General features: G+C 40.0%; 1 protein-coding gene across 2 annotated transcripts; it reads left to right on the top strand.

Annotated features, from left to right (window-relative positions):
* Window positions 1-1,305: 1,305 nt before the first annotated feature.
* On the top strand, window positions 1,306-21,131 carry SMAD4 (SMAD family member 4). 2 transcript variants are annotated; one of them, XM_085322200.1, is made up of 11 exons: window positions 1,306-1,739; window positions 2,645-2,819; window positions 3,245-3,274; window positions 4,860-5,075; window positions 6,835-6,954; window positions 7,081-7,191; window positions 9,473-9,523; window positions 11,552-11,735; window positions 12,769-12,937; window positions 14,259-14,397; window positions 15,857-21,131. In XM_085322200.1, the coding sequence occupies exons 1-11, from the start codon at window positions 1,491-1,493 to the stop codon at window positions 16,066-16,068; spliced, it is 1,656 nt and encodes a 551-aa protein (XP_085178326.1). In that variant the 5' UTR covers window positions 1,306-1,490; the 3' UTR covers window positions 16,069-21,131. The 2 variants fall into 2 exon arrangements, with proteins under 2 accessions (XP_085178326.1, XP_085178325.1); XM_085322199.1 differs by lacking the exon at window positions 6,835-6,954 and having other exon boundaries at window positions 1,333-1,739.
* The last annotated feature ends 2,258 nt before the right edge of the window (window positions 21,132-23,389 follow it).

Genomic DNA, 23,389 nt, shown 5'->3' with positions numbered 1-23,389 from the left:
TTAACAACCCCTGGTTATTGTCGTGTGATACATTCATCTCCAATAAATAGTTGCTGCTGCTGTTTTATCTACTAACAAATGGAAAATTCCAATGCAGTAACAGGTCTTTGACCAGATGTGTTCCTTAGATATGTGAAAAAAACCTTTTTTTCCCTTAAGTATTGGAATAGGATATGTTTTATTTAAATTGCTCAGAACAACATGTTAGTTTTAGAATATTTATATTTTAAGCTTACTCAGAAAATGTAAATGTAATAAAAATCAATAGTGTATGTCTGCTGCCAGTGTTCTGAGAAAGTTAGGCTGCGTAGTTGTTAGAATTATATTACCTGGCTGACTACCTGAAACCAGAGTTGCTTGCACAACCAAAGCAACCTTTTGACAGCTTTAGGCTTCTTTTTTAGTRATTGCACAAAACCTACTATCCTGAGTCTTTGGATAAAGTAAGAAAAAGTGCAACAACTAGTTAATTCAGATTTGGCAAAAGCAATACAGCTCTTTTAAAATATGGATTAAAGGGAACTTGAAAAGGATGAGGGCTGCTGGTTCTGAATAGAATGACACAATGAGCAGAAATCACTCCAGGTGTATTTTCTTTACAAATTAGTTTAAAGGCCAAATATGTTATGATGAACTTATGTTTAGTGTTATTAAAGCAGTTTTGTTTGAGATAATTTGGAAATGCTTTTTAAATGATTTTATTGATTTGTCTTCATCTAAAGCTTCATACAGACAAGTAAATARAAATGCACTAACTGGAATTCTAAATACGTACAATGCTGAGTTATATAAAAGTGTGTTAAGCTAATGGCCAGATAAAAATTTTTGGCTTCTTGATTAGCAAAGAGAAATATTAGAGTTAGTCTGAAGTTAGAACATAGCTGAAATATTTTAACGGGATCATTAAGTACAGCTGACACATGATTCCCATTTATATTTTTGCTTCTTCACTATTCAAATTTTGTTTAAAACAATGTCCCTTGATTCGCAGTCAGTCTTTTTGCTTGAATTTGTCCTACCAGTAGAAAACTTAGGAAATCAATGTCACTGTTCTCCTTTTCCTGATTTAAAGCCTGTTCATCTAATAATCTGTACCTTTCTATATGTACATATTCTATGTACATGTATATAAAATATAATCTTTATTTAAATATTATTCCTAGGGAAAAAAAAGAGCTTTTATATCTAAAATTGTACAGGCAGTGTCTTAAGCATGTTTTAGCTATCATGGGACAAACAATACAGTTTTTATGTGCTTTTAATATCCTGCACTTAGCTTGAAAATAAAAGAAACAAAAAGCCACAGACTTCCTTAGAAACATGATCTGCAATTTGTTAAAAACAATTCTAATGTAGATATTTTTTCCTCCTAGGTTTTACCAAGAGACAGTACATCTAACACTTAACTTGGATCATCTCTTGTTCATCAGCTTGAAAATCATAACAGCCCCCAAAACTGACATTTGCTCTGAAAGAAAAAGCTGTGACAAATGGACAATATGTCTATTACTAACACGCCAACAAGTAATGATGCTTGTCTGAGCATTGTTCACAGCTTGATGTGCCATCGACAAGGTGGAGAGAGTGAAACTTTTGCAAAACGCGCAATTGAAAGTTTAGTTAAAAAGCTAAAGGAGAAAAAAGATGAATTGGATTCTTTGATAACAGCTATAACTACAAATGGAGCTCATCCTAGCAAGTGTGTTACAATACAGAGAACGCTGGATGGGAGGCTTCAGGTTAGTACAAGTGAAAATCAGATGTTTTCCTCCTAGTGGAATTGGAGCAAAAGTGAGTGAAACAGGATCCTAGAGTACTGAGGAAGAGTAGCTGTTCTGCTGCATTCCCCTCACCCCTGTTTGTAGGCATGTTTTTGTGGCTGGAGCTCTGGACTGCTGCGTTAGTTGTTTTTTTTCTTTTTCTTTTTTTTCCTCAAAAGGAGCAGAAGGCCTTGAATCAGCCATTCTAAATGAGTGTGTGTGTGGCAGTAAAAAGCAGGTTCACGTAACAAATTCAGTTGTCTATCCTGGTATTTTCACTGCAAGCTTCTGTTAGCTCTGTGTTGGTCAGCAGTGTGAAGACCTGTGATCCCTTGCTGAGGTACTGCAGGGGATCTGCACTGAGGATTTATGTTAGCCTATGTCATCAGGACTTCAGTACCTGTATAGCTTGGGTTGTGATGTCTTTCTTCCAGGACAGATGTCATGTTTGCTGGCTAGCTTTCTGTTTACCCTAGAAGCATTTTTTTTTTCATTTTAGAATGGATTGGCATTCTTCTACTTGCAAATTTCTTATAGTATAGCTTAGTACCTCATTCATCTTCTTCTGGAGCAAAGATCCTTCATCATCCATGGTGGGGGAGGTGAACATACATACTACATTAAGCATAAATTCTGCTTCTGCCATTTTGTATCCAGTAATTTTTCTTGAAGAATCACAGTGTTGACTTAACCATAGCAAAACCCTAGTTGAAACTTATTTCCATTGAGTACAAATCTTCGGTAAACTGTACCGCATTTTTTTCCCATATTTTGATGATGGAGAAAAGTTCTATTATTTTTCTCTTCTTCCAGCTTTGCTCCTCACTAAGTAAAGGGAAATTTCTTGCTACTTTCCCAATCAACTTTTGTGTCTAACTTTTTAGGTGGCTGGTCGCAAGGGATTCCCTCATGTGATTTACGCTCGTCTTTGGAGGTGGCCTGATCTTCATAAAAATGAACTCAAGCATGTTAAATATTGTCAGTATGCTTTTGACTTAAAATGTGACAGTGTCTGTGTAAATCCTTACCATTATGAGCGTGTAGTATCACCTGGCATCGGTAAGTAGATTCTTGATGTAAAATGGAACAGTGGGAATAAGATATAGAAATGCTTTCCTTTGATCTTAAAGAATACAAGCTAAATTGGAAACGTTAAGTTTTAATGATCTAATTATAGATTATTCTCATATGCTCTTGTCCATCTTCTTAATGGAGTTGTTCTTATACCTTTGTTCCAAATTTGAAAGAACAGTTTGTGGCTTTTGTTTTAGCCTTTACATTGACTTCATATGTAATTCTGATAGTTAATGTGTTTCCTAAAAATAGTCTTGCATCTAGAGTTGTGTGATACAGGGGTATAGTATATGGAGTCTTTAATGCTGATTTGTGTAGACTTAAAAATTTGATGTTCAAGCACTAATAAAGATTTGTGTTTATATAATGCCCCCCTTTTTTCTTCCTTTTTTTTTTTATATGTATTAAAGATCTCTCAGGCCTGACACTACAGAGTTCTAGTAAGTACTTCTGTTTACTGTTACATTTCTATGAGTACTAACTGTATTAAACTCTTAAATATACATTCAATTTGCTTATACCTATGTATCTTTTGGGGAGGGAAGATAAAGAGCAGGTGGAAATACATTCATCTTGCCAGTTTTGGAAAACTTTAAGCAGTGTAGGACAGGCAAATATGTTGATCAATCCTTTCAGTAAAGGCTTCATTTCAGCTCGTAGGTATGTCCTGTTTTCATCACTTATGACTTAAAACCTCACCAAATAAAAACAAAAAAATCCTCATTGGGGAATGCTGCTTAAAAAAAAAAAAAGGCACCTGTAGTAGTATGATACACTAACTAAAATGGGAATAATAGATGCTTATTATTTTATAAGTAGTTTAGCAAGTAAACAGTAGGACTTGCACATAAAACTTCTGCAATTAATGTGCAACTGAATGAAGCAATCTAATCTTATTACTCCTTCTGAAAGTTATGGGAGAAATATTTGCAACTTGAGAGATATTGGACATTAAGCTTGACATATTCAGAAGTCACTGCAATTGTGCAGCTGGTAATGGCTTTATTTCAAAATGAGTGCTTTCTTTTAGAGGAAATGCATAGAGAAGTGGATTTGTGTAGCCCTGTGCTTGTACGTTATTAGAAATGTTCAAGCAAAAGTGACTTAAATCAAACTGCTAATGTCATAAGCTTTAACTTGGCTGCATCTCTGCTGATTTGCATAAGTTTTCAGTGTTTTCTGAAAAATGATCTTTTATACAACATCAAAACTTACAAGACYAGTAATTAAGTACCTGTGTCTTTCATTGCCATTCCACTGTTTCTTTGCTGTGGGAAACAGAAAATTACAGTCATATTTTTGATGTATCTAAGGCTGCTTTAAAAGTGAACACGAATTTAATGTAATTTGAGTTTAACATGCTCAACAGAATATGTAGAAGTAAATTCTTGTGGTAGTGATGGTAGGATTTCCTTATGCTGTATGTGAAATATTATGAAATAATGGTTACACTGTGGAAGATGGAGTAGATGCTGTATAATCTTTGAATATGAATTTGTTTCTGGTCGATTACAATGGGAGTTACTTAAAAAAAGTTCTAAGGGAAACTTAAGGGATTTTTATGTGCGGCGTTCATGAATTACATTTTTTCATAAGAGGCTTATGCTTTGTATGTTTTGACCTTTGTAATAGGAATTGTTCTGTTACTACGTTAACATATATTCAGGCACTTGTCAAAAAGTATGTTCCCCTCCTTTTTAAACCATGTCCAATCACACATTGATGGAATAGAAAACAAAATGAGATGAAAATACACTACTTTGGGGCTAAACTGCTTGTTTGAAAGCAGTAAGTAAAATAAATGCTTTGGTTTGCCATCCAGTTATGCTGTAAAATTTCCAGCTACTGGTTTTAAGTGTTTAATTTATAGGATGTTTCTCAGTGTTTCAGCAGTGTTTAAATAGGTTAAATGCCCCACCCAGTAGTTTTAATAGCACTGTTATTACTTGGAAGTAGTAGTGCAATTTATAGTTAAATCTTGCAAATATGTTTGCTTTGCATATGTAAGCGTTTGGTTCTTTGCAGCTCCATCAAGCATGTTGGTGAAAGATGAATATGTTCATGACTATGAGGGGCAGCCGTCATTGTCATCTGCTGAAGGCCATTCAGTCCAAACCATTCAGCATCCACCAAGTAACAGAGCATCTACAGAGCCTTACAGCACCCCAGCCATGTTAGCTCCTGCTGAGGCTAGCACTACCAGCACCACTAATTTTCCCAACATTCCTGTGGCTTCAACAAGTAAGATCTTTGAGATTGTATGGAATACTAAACTGTACAAATGTGAAAGGTTAAAGATGACCACTGATCTTGCTGAAAATAGGTCTTGCACAGGAAATGTATTGTTGCCAGATTACACTGATACAGTGTAGTGATAACATGATCTAGGCAGTTTTGTTAGCATTAAAATGAGGATTTACTTGCAGTTTAATTTGAATAGCCTTTTCTAGTAACCCCCCACCCCCCTTTTTTCCCCAGTGGTGAGACTGACAATACATGAATGTTACAGGACTGTTCAGAATAGTACAAGAAGTTCAAAGATGCAATTTTAAGCTGTTGACCATTGCCAAAAAGTAATATGGCTGATATTGGAATAATTGCTGTAGGAGTGGGAGAATCTTTTATATTTTATTGCAGTGGCACGTGGGGCAACGAACTGATTTATTTGAAGGTGGCAGTATTGAGAGGTTCCCAGACAGTTCTGTTCAGTATTTTTTAAGCTGAGAGAATGAGTCTTCCAGGTTTAACCTGCTTCTTTTTGTAACTGCCCACTGTGCTACCAAAGTTACAGCCTTAATTAATATCTTCATAAGTCCATTGAGGTGCTGTATCTTAAGTTTTTCTAGTGACTGCTCTATGTGTATTTGGTGCACATTGGAAGAGTCTAGGTAACCAGCATCAAACCTCACACTTGAGTTTAGCCGGACAGTAGAGAGTTCCTATGTTATTTAGGCACTGTCCTGCAGCCCTAACACAGAGAAATTTGGAAGGGTTTCGTATACTCTGCATTGCTTGTGTATTAAAGGTGTGTGAATAATTTAAATTATGGAGGCATGATATTTAGATTATGTTCTTCAATTTTAGCTGCTGACTTTTCTGTTAAAACTAATGAAAGTTTTGCCGAGCTGAGATGTTGTTTGTATTTGTTTTCTGATGAAAAAAAAAAAGATAGGTAGCTTATTTTTTTTGATTTAAAAACTGTTGTGCAAAGGTGATAACTCTTTCTCATCAGTGCTATAATTGTTGGAGCCAAGTGGACAGGAATAACCTAGGTTTTAGGTTTTAGTATAAGTTTTGAATGTCTTAAATTCTGATAGCCAGACCAGCTTGAGAGTGCAGATCTACTTGTGAAACTGCTTMTCAGTTTAGTGTTGATGGCTGAGCTGAAGCCTTTTAAAATCAAATTCTGTTAACCTACTCTGAAATTTCTGTAGCTTTACTTTAAACCCTACACAAGTCTTGAATCACTTATTTGAGAGAGAAGGAGGAAGAAAAGAATTTTCCCAGAGAGGAATCCAGTGATACATGCAGGTGTGTTCCAGCACTAATTGTAAAAATAAAATACCGTTCAGTGTGTTTTGGAGGAACACATATTTAAGTGAGCGTCCTCATGAGGAGCAGTAATAATAACATGTTGGAAAATAAGCACTTATTGGGCAAACTGTTGGCCTGTTTGTTCAATAAAACCTTTAGTATCTCTGCTTTCCTTTCAAATTRAAAAATGAGATGTGAACAAAACAAAGATGCTGTTAATAATAGAGTTCTCTGCATACGTCTACTCCTAAAATACTAAGGGTGTCTCGAAGTCAAAATTAGCTGATTAAAAAGCATCTTACTTGAAGTTTCCTAAGACGCTCTGGGGGGTGGAAAAAAAAGTGCTGAAAACAAGCTGTATATTGCAGTGCCCTCAGCTGAGTATATTTTCCTGCCCAGCAGTGCTGAGCTCGTCTTAATTAAAATTTTGGAACGTTCCTGAATAGGTAGTGTGTTCTTTTACCAGGTCAACTTCCCAGTATATTGACAGGTAGCCATAGTGATGGATTCTTACAGATTACTTCAGGGCCTCAGCCAGGAACTCAGCAGAATGGGTTTACAGCTCAGCCAGCTACTTACCATCACAGTGAGTATACGTATGTGCACTCTTAGTTTTCTAAAACCAGTTTCCAAATGCCCAGGAGAAATAGAGGATTAGAGATAGGATGCAGAAAAACTTCCTTAAAAACCAACAACTCCTTTCTTTTTCTAGATAGTACTACAACTTGGACTGGAAGTCGAACGGCAGCCTACACACCTACCATACCTCACCACCAGAATGGCCATCTTCAGCATCATCCACCTATGCATCCTGGACATTACTGTAAGTAGTGTAGCTTATAAAATCATTTATTCTCTTTTTGTTGTTGTTTTTTTCTAATGGTGGGAACCTGCTTGTGATTATTCCTCCCTACCCCCAAAACCTAATTTCTCTTGTTATGAAACTACTGTTACTGGGCCTGGTATATTCGGACAAATATACAAGCTTAATAGACTTCTTTCAGTTAAAGCAGCAGAGAAGAGACCAAAAATTTGGATAGCTGTAGTGACATCATCTGTACTATAGCTGTTTTATTGTAACTAACAAAAATAGTGTTTCCTTTTTAAAACTCTAGTTTATAAGCCTCTGTAATTTTGCAATAAATACTTCCTTTGGTCTGAAAAACATTTGTCCAAAAGTTGATGCAGAATGTGTTGCTTGAACTTCTTCCTTCAGAATTTTGAAGTTGCTATTTTTATTCTCTCGAAGTTTTGAAGTCTCATCTTCTCTTAATAATAGAGTACTCTATTACTTGGRAGACATGTTTGTCCATATGTACAACTCAGTTTAAAAGAACTTTTTGAAAACTTATACAGTAAATACTTATCAGCAGAATGGTCTTGCGACAGCCAGATTCATGAGTGCATTTGGCACGCACACTTTGAAGTCTCTCTGGGTTATGAAATAAGACCGTAACCTCTCCTGTTATGGTACAGGAGTTGAGGAAGGGGGAAAAAAAAAAATCAAATTTCTAGTGTAAGTGCCTAGCAGAGTGTGTGCGTTGTTTAAGTGTACAGTGCAAAAAAACCTTTTGAGGTTTAAAAACCAAAATTCTTAATTTTGACATTCAGGAATGGTAGAAAGCTGGAATAGTTCTGAATTTCCTAATATAGTACTTAACCAGTTAATCTGTGTGYAGCAGTCATTGTTCTTGGCTAGTCCAGGAGAGAATATAATGTAAGGTAATGTAAGAATCATTTTCCAACTTGTCTTTATGAAGAAAAATTGTGTTTTAGATYTGGTTATTAAATTTAATTATTCTGTTCTATTAGGATCCCACTTCATTTCTCATCTTACTTGTCAGAAATAGCAGGGTTGGAAAACTATGCTAGTGCTGTAGATACTCTATAAATGTCTTTCAGTGTCTTTTCAGTATCTTTCCATAATTAATATTTGTAACTGAATGGTGATACCACATAGTGCTTTTCTTGGCTGCTACCTCTTCTCACTTCAGAAAGTCTCATCTTTTTACACCTACCAACATTGTGCCTATTTTGACATGTTGTTGRAGAAGCTGGTGTTACTTATAAAACTATGTTTAAGTCCTTCCTTGTTCCATGCTGCCTGTAAGGGACCTATTTAACTTACAAAAATGGAAAGAACAAACTGAACTTTACCAAGACCGTTTTATATATATATGTTTTTTCCTTGTAAATATATATATATTTATTTGTGTGCATATAATATCTATATATGTAAAATATAATGAATCTATATATATATTTAGAAAATCAGTTTTCTAGGGCTTTGCCCCCTCTCCTCCAGTCTTCAGGAAGTGTTTCTTTACAGTCAAGTCAGGGAGGGTGTAGAGGGGATGGGGCCAGACTTTTTTCAGTAGTGCCCAGTGATGGGACGAGAGGTAATGGGCACAGACTGAAACACAGGAAGCTCTGTCTGAACATAAGGAAAAGCTTCTTAATGTGAGGGTGATTGAGCACTGGAACAGGTTGTACAGAGAGGTTGTGGAGTGTCTCCATCCTTGGAGATATTCAGAAGCTGTCTCGACAGGGTTCTGGGCAACCTGCTCTAGGTAACTGTTTCAGCAGGGGGATTAGAGGTCGCTGCTGAGATCCCTTCCAACCTTATGCATTCTGTGATTCTTTGAAGCCCGCAGCATCCTGGGCAACTTGTTCTGTGAATGGTGAAACTAATAAAAGCTTGGTTTCCTACAGTATTACATCATGTGCCCCTGTACAGTGATTCTSTCCTTGCCCAACTTGGGGCTGGGAGTGAAGCTTAAGTCCCCTTTTTGTTATCTGCTGGAACTGGCTCTGCCTTGAGCAGCATGGATAACTTATGCTTACACTGCAGCCTTTCCTCATGGGATACTAATTGARCTTCTTGCTCTATTTTAACTTCTGAATTTTCAGTAAGCCTGCAACAGTGTAGTTCCTCTCTGAACATTCATTTCATCTGCCAGGTTTGACTAGTATGTTGCGAATCCCCCAAATTTCTGAACCTCTAGCATCCTCTCACAAGCCTTGTCTCCATAGGAAAGAATAAAAAAAAAGAAAATATTTTTCTTCAAATATTCTTCAAATAAACTGCTTGCTTTCTTTTAAAGGGCCAGTTCACAATGAACTTGCATTCCAGCCTCCTATATCAAATCATCCTGGTAAGTGAAATCTTTTAAAATGGTGTGCTACATACTCTGGAAACTAGTAACTTCCTGCTTTTAGTCTAATTTCTTATAGCAAGTACTCTAAAATTTGTGGGGTATGTTTCCCAAAGGGGAGGGGAGAAGGAAGGAGGGAAGGAATTATTTTGTGATGAGTCTCCTTTTGAATTTGGACCTCTGTTTTAAAGCGATGTGAATTGAGCTTAATTTAGGTTCCTAAATCAAATCACAATCCTGAAAGCCACACTGAGTTGCTGTCTAGTCCAGAAGATTTCYGAACTCTGCAGCAAATTTCAATATCCAGCCACTAGTTAGTAGTCCATCATCACAGCCCGGTATTGTAAAGGGTAGGTATTACCCTACTTAGTAGTGTGGTGCTGACGTCCTCCATGGATCAGAGTGAAGAGGCTTCACTAATCGTCACTAATTGGCACAGTTTAGGGAACCAGGCAGGCTTTGCCTTGCAGTGCGCGCTAGTGTCATTGCAGGTGCAAGGTGATATTCCAGTGTTAGCAGCAAAGCAGCTGCCTGCACAGGGAGAGCTGCATGGTTGAAAAGGTTACAAGTTTAACTTATTCATTGGCCAGTGACTAAATCAGTACCAGATATAAGTGGGCAATAAGAGCAGGCTGAATTTAACTGTAGCTAAGTTGTACTCAATACGTATTTTAACCCTATTATTTCCTCAGAYGCACAAGTATTTATTTGAAAATGAAGAATTTTAAGGAATCCAAAACCTCTGATTTATCCTATTCTAATAAAAACAGAATAGTGGTTTCTTAAGACAAGTTGCAGTGCTATTGTCTTATGTGCTTCTGTTTGTTTGAAATGAATGAATAACTATCTATGTTAATGGTATGGAAGAGCTCTCTTTTCTGATTGCTCTACCAGGCTGTTTTGTTTAAGTTGTATCACTTCAGCTTCCCCTAAATGGAGTGTATGATACTGATAATTTTCTTCGTCCTCTTCAACAAGCCACTTAAGTGTGGGCTGTGTTTTCATCTTTTGAGGAAATGGTCCACAAAGATGCTRTGAGTCTCTGAAATCCCCAGTAACTTAAGGTTGTAGAAACTTTTTGATTTGTGCGTCCGAAAAGAGGAACTCTAACACTTAAAGTGCTCACAACAGACTTTGCAGAAGATTTGAAATGCCAGTTGCGCTCAGCTAGCACAGAAACAGCAGATATATGTACATAATATCATGTTGTGTTGTCAGGTTTCCTTTCTTGAATGTTTGGCATTCAGTGGCATCCTCTAAGGAATCAGTTCCCCTTCTTTGCGTGGCAGCTTCTTCCAGGAGCTATCTTTTGTTTGTAGATAGTTTTTCTTCTTAAACTAGTATAAGTTAAAAAGCCCCTCTGTTATTAAAACATGTCATTTTGTTCTGCTCACTTGCTTAATACTGTTTTYCTCTGATGCCTTTCTTGGTTGCTGATAACATCAGTATCTGATCTTTGAGACATTTTTCCCCTCTGCCCTTCTTTCCAAAGCCTGTTTGCCCTGCAGGGAGGCTAGAGAAAACTGACTTCCCTTAGGAGATAGAAACCAACCCTCAAACAGATCCTGCTCAAGATAAAAAAAAAAAAAAAAAAAAAAAAAAAAGGTAACCATCAGCCTAGCTATGGATAGGCATATATATGCCACTCCTTTATGCTAGAGGAGTACAGAATCAAACCACAGTCATAAGGCACAAGGGTGTGGATGTCTTACACAATTGAACTAGAATGATAAACTGTGCAAAGATTTGTGAGATCGTCTTAACTGTATACACAAAACACAGTGATATGTAAAGATACTAGCATTGGTATGTGATCAAATAAAACCTGCAAGCTTGTGGTCTTTCTAGCGTGTAGTATTTTTCTCTACTAGTAAATGTGTCTTTGTCCATCTACCCTTGCTAATGGGCATGTGCAMTCCTACTCTGAAGCAAAAATGCAGCTACAAAAGGCCTAATCAATCATCCCTAATGGGTTTGTAGAATTYTTTTTATACACATTTCAGTCAGTTAATTGTTTATCATCTTTAGCTCCAGAGTATTGGTGTTCAATCGCATACTTTGAAATGGATGTGCAAGTTGGGGAAACATTTAAGGTTCCTTCAAGCTGTCCAATTGTTACTGTTGATGGATATGTGGATCCTTCTGGAGGAGACCGGTTTTGCCTGGGACAGCTTTCCAACGTGCACAGAACGGAAGCCATTGAGAGAGCAAGGTATTCTACAGATGCCAAAATCTTCAGTTATCTGTTGTGTTTGATAGTATTTTATGCTGTGTTTTCTGTGTGTGTCTCCCTTTTGAAATTACAAGTATGGTATGAACTTTTGAGCTGAATTAGCTATAGCAGAATGTGTATTTCTAGGCCACTACCTTAATGCATTCAAAATGTGAACTGTGTGACAAAGACCTTTAGTGCTTTGCAACTGCACGTTGCTTTTCATTGCTTTCAAAGACCATGCCTTCGAGGATAAAATTAGCAACTCGTGCCATTATGTATGCAAGCTGAACAGTAGCTCTCTGCACCACAGATGAAGTAATGTGAGAATAAATGCAATATATAAATTTGTCACAGAGGCAAAGGAAGGCTGATAGAGCTGGTTGGTTTTTTCTTCGTTCTTACTGTGCATGATTTTTGATGTGGAAGCACAGAGAACCTAAGTGATCATGCAACTTTTTTTTTTTTTTTTTCATTTGAAATGAGAAGGAATAAAATGATTCCATGTTTTCAGAACTGTTGCATTGGGACCGTCAAAGTTGCATTGTGGCCATCAAAATGCTAATCTTCTGTAATGTGATCTAAAAGAACATACAGTTCTGCATTAAAACATGACTTTGTTCCTGTACTTGAATGGCTTCCTACATTAGAACGCTTGTGGGATTTTACATTTCCAGATAGCTCCTTGAATGTGTGATGGGTATCCCAGCTCTGTGGTGCCAGTGAACATGTTTACAGCTCTTTTAGTTACTCCTTGAGTATCATTGCTTCTGCATTCTGTTTTCTGTGTATCTTACATGGTATTACAAGTGGGTTTTTGACTTTACAGCATATAGTTCTATAGAATCTGTATTATAGTTAAGATATTGTGGTTTCAGCTCCTCATGTGAGTGAAGTGTTTTTGTTTTACTTCAGAATGTAAACAGTGGTGTCACAAGCTGGTGAGCTGGAGAACTGTTCTACAGTTTTCTTAGTAAGGATCTGACTTAGAGTATGTAAACACAAGTGCATTGGAGCTGTTTTTGTTTTTAAGGTTGCACATAGGTAAAGGGGTGCAGCTGGAGTGCAAAGGAGAAGGTGACGTGTGGGTTAGATGCCTCAGTGACCACGCAGTCTTCGTCCAGAGTTACTACCTGGATAGAGAAGCAGGGCGTGCGCCAGGTGATGCTGTTCACAAGATTTATCCAAGTGCATATATAAAGGTTGGTTTGATGCTCTCAGATGAAAATTTGGGGGAAATAGCACTCACTTATTTCTTGTAAATGGTAGAGAGGGTTTTAGAGACTAAAATAAATCCAACCCAAATAATTTCACATTTGATCATTGTGAAAATAATAATAATAATAATAATAAATAAAAAATTATTTGGTCAAAAAACTCTTTCCATTTGACAAGTCGCTTAAATGACTTTTTAATAATTCTAAACTGAAAGTGTCATCTAGGTATTAGGGAAGCAACTAATCGGTATTTTGTTACAAATGGTCTCCATAGCAGTTTTTGTACTTCTAGCTTTATGAGCACGGATTATCTGTTTCTTCACTTCCTTTCCAAAGGAAGAAAAGTCAGAAACAAAGTATGTATAAATGCAACTTAAGAGTGGTTAATGTGGTGTTACAGTGTTATCAGCATGAAAATACCTAACTATTGTACCAGAAGTCACAGAAAGTTAACTGGAAACAAATACTTCTGGACAGATCCTTAAGTGGATATGTCTCTGCCAGACTTCAGCTTTTTTTATGACTTGAAATAAACTTACACACTAGCAAAATCATTTTTGAATTAGAGAGAAACTGTTTGAAACAATTTGCAGTGATTTGGGGTTTTGTATTCTTTCCTTTAACTTCAATTTTTAAAGATGTGTTGTATAATGAAAGTGAAAAAAATGCCACAAGCCGCTTTCTAATGAGAGCTTTTTAATATGAGAACAGAGTTCCTGATATATGTTAGTGCTGGGCCTGACCACAGAAGTGTAAAATGCCAACATAGCTGAAACTTTGCTACTGCAACTGTAGGCCTATCAGTTGTTGTTATTTCTTTTAGATAGACTATCATGTTTCAGTAAAGCAGTGAAAAAGTATAAAGTTTTAACAAAGTTTTTGTTTTGCTGACTTCCATTTTTACTTATGTGCCTAACTACTGGAAGTACCAGGATTTAATTTAAAAAAATGGATTTCATCAGCCTGTAGCATCCTTTAGACTTTGATCCTGCAGTTGGTTCCACATAGAATACTGTTTTAGCCTGATCATCTTAAGCAGTTTTAACTGATTGGGTTTTGGTATGGCCAGCTGTGCTAGATAGGACTCTGTAAGAATCACTTCAATGAATTATTTCTAATAGAAATTAAACTAATCAGGGAAAAATTACCCTTGCCCAAGTGAAGGGTCAGTCTGGAAATTACTTTGGGAGGGAAGAGTGGTCCARATTGTGGGGGATGGATGTTGAGGAGTTCTTTCCTTCCTTGGTAAATCTACATAGTACAATATTTACCCAATATTTACCTTTTTTTTTTTTTTTTTTTTTAGGTTTTTGATTTACGCCAATGTCACCGTCAGATGCAACAGCAGGCTGCCACTGCCCAAGCTGCTGCTGCTGCTCAAGCTGCAGCAGTAGCAGGAAACATCCCTGGACCAGGATCAGTAGGTGGAATAGCCCCAGCCATTAGTAAGTACATGAACTGCTTGGTCTTCCCTTTATTTCCCTTCCTGTTCTCACTTTTAACAGCAYACGCACACTCTCCCATGCTTAGTGCAGTAGTACAAACTTAGAATGAGGGGGCTGGATTTGGACAAGGTGGGGCTGAAGTGGTGCTTAAGTCTATATTCATTCCTTTTGTACCTGCTTTGCACATCAATTTCTCACTGTAGTCTTTTAGGGATACCGGGTATGGAAGTGGCTGCTTGTTGCTCTGTGAGAAGTGTTGCAGGGTATGTTTTATACAAGGTCAAATAGCGTAACTGTATTACTTTAAATGGAGAGATGATTTCTGCTGCTTAAGCAGATCCAAGTATGAAAAATGATATTTGAGAGCTAAGCTTATAAAAATGTTACTAAAAGTGATGGGGAGTTCTGGGTCACTAAGTTCCATACTTGATTTAAGGAAACTTAATATTAAGGTTCTTGAAGATGAGAAGGAGGGCATGACTGTATTTTTTCCTTTTTCCTTTTTTAAATTATTCTGGGCTAGAGTTTTATTGGTTGATAAATTCCAGATCCTTAAAATTATATCTGAGTGATTTTAAAATTGTGAGTATTTGTGTGTCAGATTTCTTCAGCCTTCATAATGTTTTCTGGATTCCTTATATTGCTGAGTATGTCTTTCCAACTGTCTTAAAAAATATTGAAGGCATTTTGATGAAAGTATTTAGCTTTTATCTTAGCAAGAGGCAATGGGCAGAAATTGAACCACAGAAGTTCTACCTGATCATGAGGAGGAATTTCTTCCCTGTGAGAGTGACAAAGCACTGGCACAGGTTGCCCAGAGAGGTTGTGGAGTCTCCTTCTCTGGAGATACTCAACACCCGCCTGGACACGATCCTGTCTAACGTGGTCTAGGTGACCCAGCTGAGCAGGGTTGGACAAGATGATCTCCAGAGGTCCCTGCCAACCCTACAGATTCTGTGATCCGGTCATATGTACAATTAGAAGTTTACTTGCTGTGTTCATCTTTTTTTTTGTTTCGTCAGAGTAAGTTACTACTGTAATTAAAAAAAAAAACAACAAAAAAACCCCAGCTCCCTGTGGCTGATCAGTCTGAATTCTTATGCCAAAAGCACAGCATTTGACAAACTTTAAGAATAAGTGATTTTGACTGGATTTGTTGAATGGGGTTTAAGTGTATTTTGTCACATAAGATGGTAGGTTTCATCGTATGACTGCTTTCATTATTAGGTGCATTTTAACACACTTTAAAAGACTGCAGAATGATGAAAAGAAGTTTTTAATTGGAAGAGATGTGAAATTGTTGCTGTGTTCATTATAGCACAGATCTAGAAATACTGATTGTCCTTGGCTATGATAGGGAATTGCACATGGAGAAACAGCTAAGCAAACAAGAACGGCTAAACGAACAGGTGATAAGAGGCATGTCCGTGAACACTTACTTGAAACCTCTCCCATTTAGGTTTGTCAGCTGCTGCTGGAATTGGAGTAGATGACCTTCGCCGCTTATGCATACTCAGGATGAGTTTTGTAAAAGGTTGGGGACCTGATTACCCAAGACAGAGCATCAAAGAGACACCCTGCTGGATTGAGATTCACTTACACCGTGCCCTCCAGCTTCTAGATGAAGTACTTCATACCATGCCTATTGCAGACCCACAACCTTTAGACTGAGATCCCTCTGCTGCACTGCTGTGGGCCGTTACATTGTGAGGATGGTGGATTGTAAAATACAATTCTGTTTATAACCTGAAGATATATTTTACTTTTGTTCTGCTTAATCTTCTAAAACCAGGTTTTAAAAATGTGTTTGCCGCCTTGCTCTTAGCAGAAAGAAACTGAACATGCAGAAGTTGGATTTTGGTTATTTTCAGAAATTAACTGTCATAATACATGGCTCAGGGCTTAAAGTAAAAGGTAAATGCCTTATAGAGACTTCACGGTATGCGGTTTGTTCACTTTGAAACTTTCCCTCTCTATTATGGCAACTTGATGATAAGCCTCACAGGAGCCTTTTGTATGCAAAATATATATTATATATATATTTATATCTGAAAATTCCTTCTAATAGTTATAAACATTTACCTTATAGCGACTTTTAAATTCCAAACGATTTGTGATGTTCTTTTTAGAGAACAATAGTTAACAGAAGATTTCTTCATTTTGTTGACTATCTTGTTAYGGTTTTTCCAGATTATAAGGTAGAAGCTGCCAAAAGATGAGGGATGAGACATACATTGTTGGTATTGATTAGAAATAACAAGCAAAAGAAATGTTGCTTTTCCCTCACTAGTTTTTAAAAAGATGTCTTAGATTTTTATTTATATAGACACGAGTTTTGAAACACTAAAAGAAATGGATACTTTCAGTGCTGGCACTCAATTTAAGTATAACATGAAATACCCAGTCTGCAAAGTTGCCAGTTAAATTGCTTAATGAATACCTAATAGCAGGAACRTATTTTCTTATCTACTACTGACTTCTGTGATCTTACTCGAGTAAATCTTGGCAGRTATTTTAAAGTTGCATGACTCTTTTTACTTGCGTATACCATTAAATCATGTATCARTATTTAGGATCTGGTTTTTGTATCTGTTCACCATTTCCACTCAGGGCAAGATGGCAAACTTGTTTTTATACCTCTTGGTTATTTTAAGCCCTATGCCATCAATGACCGTATCAATTGGCAATGACTTTGTATAGAGAATTTATAGTAGAAAAAACTGCAGATGTATTGACTGTATGACAGATACAATATGTATGCTTTCTCTCTAGTTGATAGTATAAATAAAATTATGAGAACCCTGACTTTTATAAATTTAGTTTGCTTTTATTACATAGTTCTGCACCTTGAAACCATTGATCTAGAGTGATGGATTACTTRCTTTGACAGACCAGCAGCAGCAGCCAATAGTGGTAGGATTTTTCGTTGATTTAGGTTTGCCAGGAAACAATTCCATTTTTTTCTTGCTTTTACTGCTTTTCAATAAATACATGTCCTAAGGATATCTTTTTCAACRGTTTTATGGGGCATGAGGAGGAAGTAGGAATTCTTTATTTTTCAGCATGTCTGTGGAGAAACGGAACTTAGTTAAACAGGCTCAAAATATGTGGACTCAAGTGCTGTGTTCAAGCACTGCCAGCCCGGTCTGCCTGCTGTGCTTCACTTAGCCGATCTGGCAGCACGATCCTAGCACTTAACATAAGCGGAGGTCTTGGTACAGATTATTCAGGATCTTTTTGCCAAGTTTCTTGCATAGATCTGTAGATCTGAATCTGTAGAGGGCTGTGACACACACAGTGTTTAGGTCTTGCTTTTCCCACATGTTCAAATTCTTATGAAAGAAGTCWGCAATCGTTGTTTCTTCTTTACAGATGGAAGCACCGAAGATGTGATTTCAGAGTGATGGCCAGAAATGGAACARTTTTCTCAGTATTTTCTTTAATAATGTTGCCTTCTTCAGATTAACTTCTAAGGAGATCAGTTTCTTTTTTTCTGCCTCTTATGTTGCAGCTTCTTGACGYTTGAAAAATGAGTGTTCGCTTTTCTCAAAGCCTTGGTTAAAACCTCTTTGTTCATTTTTCCTAGTCATCTAATCTGTCTGACTAGAGGAAGAGCCAAGCGTCTTCATATTCATCAGGAACRTGTTCAGTAGGATGGCGCTACATCCTCCATCTAGAAGTGAGAAGCTTCTTCTCTGGGAAGAATACATACCTGGATTCCACTTCATCCACAGCAAAAGACTTTTCTCTGGTGGAAGAAATGAAAAGCCTGACTGCRTGTTCACTGTGCTAACCTGCCTGTTGAACTGTCTGCCCTGCTCTTACTACCGGATGCGTGGTGCCGTGGCTTTTGGAAGGTGTCCAGCCTTCTGACTGGTGAACCAGTTGTAGYGGAGTGTTCACTTATTTAGGAATCCATGAGCTTATTCCCTAGATAACTTCGCCATTTCAGAAGGTGCTTATCTTGATTGGGTGCCTGATCTGTATATGGGCTGCTTCACAGAAATCCTCTGCACCGTTTGCTCATGTTTCCATTCTGCCAAACTTTGGCAGAATAAGTAGAGATTCCTTCCATCTGATGGTGTTCTTGCCTGTGTTAGTCTGAAAAGAATTTCGGTGATAAGACTGTGTTTATTGAGATTTGGCAAGGGTTAGCCCCCACCTACAGTGAATGGTACCAACAACACACTACATAGTTATAAAAATGAGATTAGAACAACAAAACAGAATGTCAAAGGAATCTATCAGAACCAAGAAATCACAGGTTTCCAGATAGGAAGAAATCTGAACACTGTGTAAGGCAGTAAAAATAATGAAATGCCGTTTGTCTTACCTACCAGCCTGTCAACAATCAGATGCAATCACAACTGCTGAAGGAGAAAATACCAGAATCTTATTCTTAATTTTTAATATTCCTTTAAGTTAATTTTGCACTTTTTAATGATAAGGCAGTGCATAATGGATTGGAAATCCTTCAGTAGCAACACATGAATCTTTGACAGTCTTACATTTGCATTTTTTTTTCTGAAATGCAAGAGAGCTACTTGTGTTTGACAGCTATGGAGATCCTGTACATGCTGTAGGCGGGGAGGGCAAGAGTGCCAGAATCCTGTCTTCTGTACGTTTTTTGAATGTCTCAAGTTCAGTGAACTGAGCAAGTATTTGTTCCGCTAGCAAATCTATTGCTTGTGATCCCGTTCTCATGTTCAGTGCGCTTAGTCCTTTCTGAGAAGCAGCTACTGCTAGCTGGGTGCACGTGTTTCTCACCCTAACTTCTGCACTTCTTAGAAAACACTGTGCTAGAAGGCTTTGTATTTCATTTCATGTGCTTGATAGCTGGGATTAGTGCCTGACGGTTAGGTGGCTTTAGCCATGACATGGTTAGTTTTGAAAGAAGGGCACATAAAATAATGTGTTAGAGATGTGGGAGATGAAACCTTTTCAATGGAGTGGTAAAAAAAAAAACTCTTCTAAAAACAGTTCTACACAACATGTGTTTCCTGTTGAAAGGTAACATAACTGCTGAAGAGTGCTGTTTAGAAGCAGTTGCTGGGCTTGTTCTTTGTGTTACTTTTCTGGGCTTGGTAGGAATGATCTGTGTGTTTAGGGACCTGAACCCCCTGGCTGTAACATGAATCGTTGGTCAGCGGCTCTGAAATCCGCTGAGAGCTTGGGAAGTATTCTGGCTGCTTTAATAGAGAGGGACCTGGCGTGCAGAGCGCGCGAAGGTCTCGCCCCGTCACGGAACGGGGCTGTAGCAGCAGTAGTCATTGAACATGTGTCCGGATCTTGTGCCTTACCTTTAAGACCATCTTACTTCTTGTGACACTTCTGAAGATGACAGCTTCCTCTCTGCGTTAGCTCAGGAACGACTGCCTCAATCTTTTTACTAGGAACCATAAAAAAATTCCTATGCCAGTGTAAATAGGGGGGTCTTTTGCCTCTGAACCCTTCAAATGTTGTTTACGTGTTGATGGTGGTCTTTATGGGGACATCTTTAATCTCTTCTTCGAAGAGTAAGCGCTTTAGAAAGGACTGTCTCCTTAATTTGCATTTTTACTCTGCTCTGTGGGGTGACTGGGATCTCCGGTCACTTTAATACAACCAATTAAAGATGGCCAGATGGGTCTTCCTCTAAGTGGGATTCAGACTTCGTGTAAGAAATCCTATTTCCTCCTCCCCCTCCTCCTGCTTTTCTCCTTTCAGGCCCTGTGTGATTTAACATCTGCTCCATAGAATTGTAAGAAGATGCTTCTTTGTAGGCAGGAGTTGGTAAGGACACACAATTTTGACAGGTTACTTTGTTTTAAGTAAGACTTAAAAAAAAATAACCATTAAGAACAACGGTCTTGTTTGATCCTGCTAGTAGCTACGGTGTGTTTCCACATCTGGTAATATTTCCGCGAGGGCCGGGGCGCTCTTCCTGGGACTGACACTCGCGGGTGGCCTGGTGCACGGCATCTGTGTCCTCCTGGAGCACGAAGCTGGTTCCTGCTGCCTCTGGGGCAGGTGGCCAACGCTGCGTTACTGGACAAGGAAGCTCTCAAGGGTGGGGCTGATGAAGAGCACGTCTCCACCAGCCGGTTGGGTAAGCCTTGGATGCTGAACGTGCCCATCTCYGAAAAGCTGCTCTGGGTGGTATTTTCTGGAAACGGTCGGGAAGTTGTGAGCAGTGCTGGGTCGGTGCCGTTGCCGCGTGTGCTGCTGCTGCAGCCCCAAGAGCTGGCTTGACTTTTCAGTTGTGTTAAAGTTTCACTTGCTGAGACTTGATAGAAAGTAGAGCTCTTGTCTAAAAAAACTCCAGAGATTTTGGCGCTGTTGGCTGCTGTTGTGCCTTGTGTGTGAGTGATGCATCGCTCCTAAATTTACAGGACTAATTCTTTAAAAGGTCACCAAAATCATCTAGTGCATTCTTGCTCCAGTACCTTTTTCTGTGTCTTTCTGGTRAAGTTTGGTGGCACTGCTAACTTGTGATTCAGCTGGATTGATGATAGCTGCGAAATACACACAGCCCAAAACTCACTGGGAGAGGGTTTTTTGAGCGTGAAAGCCGGGTTAAACAGCTGTTCTTTAGCCATTGCCTCTTGATAAGCGGTCAACAGAATTCCCAGTAGTTCCTTTGTAGCTTACTGTATGTTTTTCATTAGACCTAGTTTGTGGATAATATACTGTAGTTAACTTTCCTGAAATTCTGTAACAGAGTATGTTTTTGATTAAAAAAGGTAAAGATTCAAGTCTTTGGCTTCTTTATTTTGCTCAGTGGAGGACTTCTACGCGGCTGCTGGCAGCGGATGCCCGGAGAGGCGCAGCGTCGTGGCYGGCGCGGCTCTCGCAGGCAGGGCTGCGTCTCGAGAGGAGCCTGTCCTCGGCGCCTCGTTTATTCGATGATTTTCCCCCAAAAAAGTGATGGATAAAATGCCTCRCAGCAGCATGCGCGGAGTGTGGGAATAGAGCGGGAGGAAGGACACGCGTTTGCAGCACCTCCGTTTGCAAAAGCCTCCGACCGCTGGGGCTGCTTCCCCGCTCGCCGAGACCGCCGGCTCTGGCAGCGGCGGTAGCCGGTGCCGGAATCCGCGGCGTTCCTTGCTGCGCCCGTGCGTCCCTCGGTCCCGGTGTCCGCGGCTCCGGTGAGCACCCGCAGGGCCTGGGATGCAGCACTGCACTTACCAACGAAGCTGGGGAGGAGGGGAATTGCTCTTGCAGTGGCTGTTGCCCTGAGGCCGCACTGCTACTCACGCAGGTGCGGGTCGCTGTAAYGTGAACCAGTGATAGGAAACAAAATGTTTTCTCAACGCTGCAAAAGGTGAATCCGCAGCCGCCGGCGCAAGGGGCAGCCGAGCCGCCCCGCCAGCTGTGAGCTGCGAAATGCAGCTGGAAGCGAAGCCCTTCGGCTGCCCCGTCACCGCTCGCGGGGAACCGGCAGAATGAGCGCTTTGCCCCCAAACGGGCGGCGTTGGTGCAGGTTTGTAATCCTTCCGGAGCCGCGCGGCTTCGCGGCCGACTCCGCCGCTCCCGGGCTGCAAGCGCGAGAACCGTGACCGTGCGGGAAGGCGTTTGGACCCCCATCCCCACCCCAAAATCCTGCGGAAGGGCCTCTGGGGGGCCGCGGCGGCGCCCGCCGGGCCGGGGCCGCTAGATGTCCTTGCTGCTCCGCGCGCAGCGGCGCGGACATCGGCGGGGCTGAGCCGAGGGCAGCGCCGAGAAGGAGGAGGAGGAGGAGGAGGAAGGCTGTGTGATGGCAGGACACTGCTGGAAGGCCGGCGGCGGCTGCGTTCCCACCAAGGAGCTGCCGCCGGGGAGCTGAGCACCGATTTCTCCTGTTTGCTTTTATTTATTTATTWATTTGGTGTGAGTTTTGGTCCCTTCCCTCCTGCCCCCGGCCAAATCTGTGTTACCGAGCGGTCGCTGGATGTGCCGCCCGCGGAGGAGCAGCCGCCCCGACGGGCCCCCGGGAGCTACTGCCCCAAGGGAAACAGCTTTTCCCCATACCTGTGCGATAGCAGCTGATGGCATCAGCTACTCACTCATTAAAAAAAATGAAGGCTCCAATTTTGGAGCCGAGCGGTCAGCTGGGAGCAGCCGCCGCTAGCTTAGCAGCCAGCGTTGCCCTCCGAGCGGTGCCTGGCCCGCTTCCAGAACTGAAGAGGGAGCATTAAGCACAAAAGAGATTTTTGATTTTATTTTCTTAAAAAAAAAAAAAAAAACTTACAAGACCAAAATGTGATTCTGTTGCCAGCTCCTGAGCTATGCCTAACAGCATGAGAAAGTACGAGCTCTGTTTATGGCTGAGCAAAACATTTTAACCCTGGCTTATTTCCAGGAATCATCACGAGCGCCGGAACCCTCCGGCCGTGCAGCGCCAAGCGCAGCGGGCGGCTGCATCGCCTCGCGGGTCGCGGTGGGAACGGTTACTAGCGAGCAATAGCTGCAAAACTAAAAGAAAAGAATTGCAGCGTTCCCCAGCCGATAGCTGGGATGTGTCACCCCCCCCACCCCCCCCACGAGGCTGAAGGCAGAGCCGCTCCGGGTACCGGCTGCTGCGGACGCTGCTGCTGCTGCTGCGGCGCATTTAGCACAGGCAAAACTCATGCAAAACACGGTGCAACCCAAACTTGGGGCTGCGGTTAAAACTTGCTCCAAGAGCAGGCTGGTGCCCAAAACCAACCCCCTCCCCCCAAAGCTCAGCCCTCTTTAATTTTTTTCAGTGGGAAAAGGCTGCTGCATTAGTCACCAGGTCAGCGCCTGAACCCCAGAAGCGAAAGCAGCTCGAGCCGTCGGTGTCCAAGCTGCACTGCAAGAAACGGAGAAAAAAATTGCAAGCTTAATTTTTTTTTCAAGGTGAAAGCTCAAGTATTAAACATTTTAAAAACAGAGGCTTTCTGAATCTGACCACTCAGTAGATGGACAAACTGATTAAATCTACTGCATGGCACCTGGTGCTTAATCTTCATCTAACAAGAGTTAAAATTCCTAGCTGTTTAGTCACCCTGAA

This window comes from Rhea americana, unplaced genomic scaffold (assembly GCF_003343005.1).
Source record: "Rhea americana isolate MKP2758 unplaced genomic scaffold, rheAme1 scaffold_75, whole genome shotgun sequence".
Classification (NCBI taxonomy): domain Eukaryota; kingdom Metazoa; phylum Chordata; class Aves; order Rheiformes; family Rheidae; genus Rhea; species Rhea americana.
Note: the sequence above shows the minus strand (reverse complement) of the source record. Positions and strands in the feature narration are given on the sequence as shown.

What these genes read in the sequence shown, in the direction of transcription:
- SMAD4 (XM_085322200.1), top strand. Translation starts at nt 1,491, where the DNA reads ATGGACAATATGTCTATTACTAACACGCCAACAAGTAATGATGCTTGT. An exon ending in GCCAGCTACTTACCATCACA is followed by an intron (nt 6,955 to 7,080) that starts GTGAGTATACGT and finishes TTCTTTTTCTAG; the next exon opens with ATAGTACTACAACTTGGACT. An exon ending in GAAGCCATTGAGAGAGCAAG is followed by an intron (nt 11,736 to 12,768) that starts GTATTCTACAGA and finishes TTTGTTTTTAAG; the next exon opens with GTTGCACATAGGTAAAGGGG.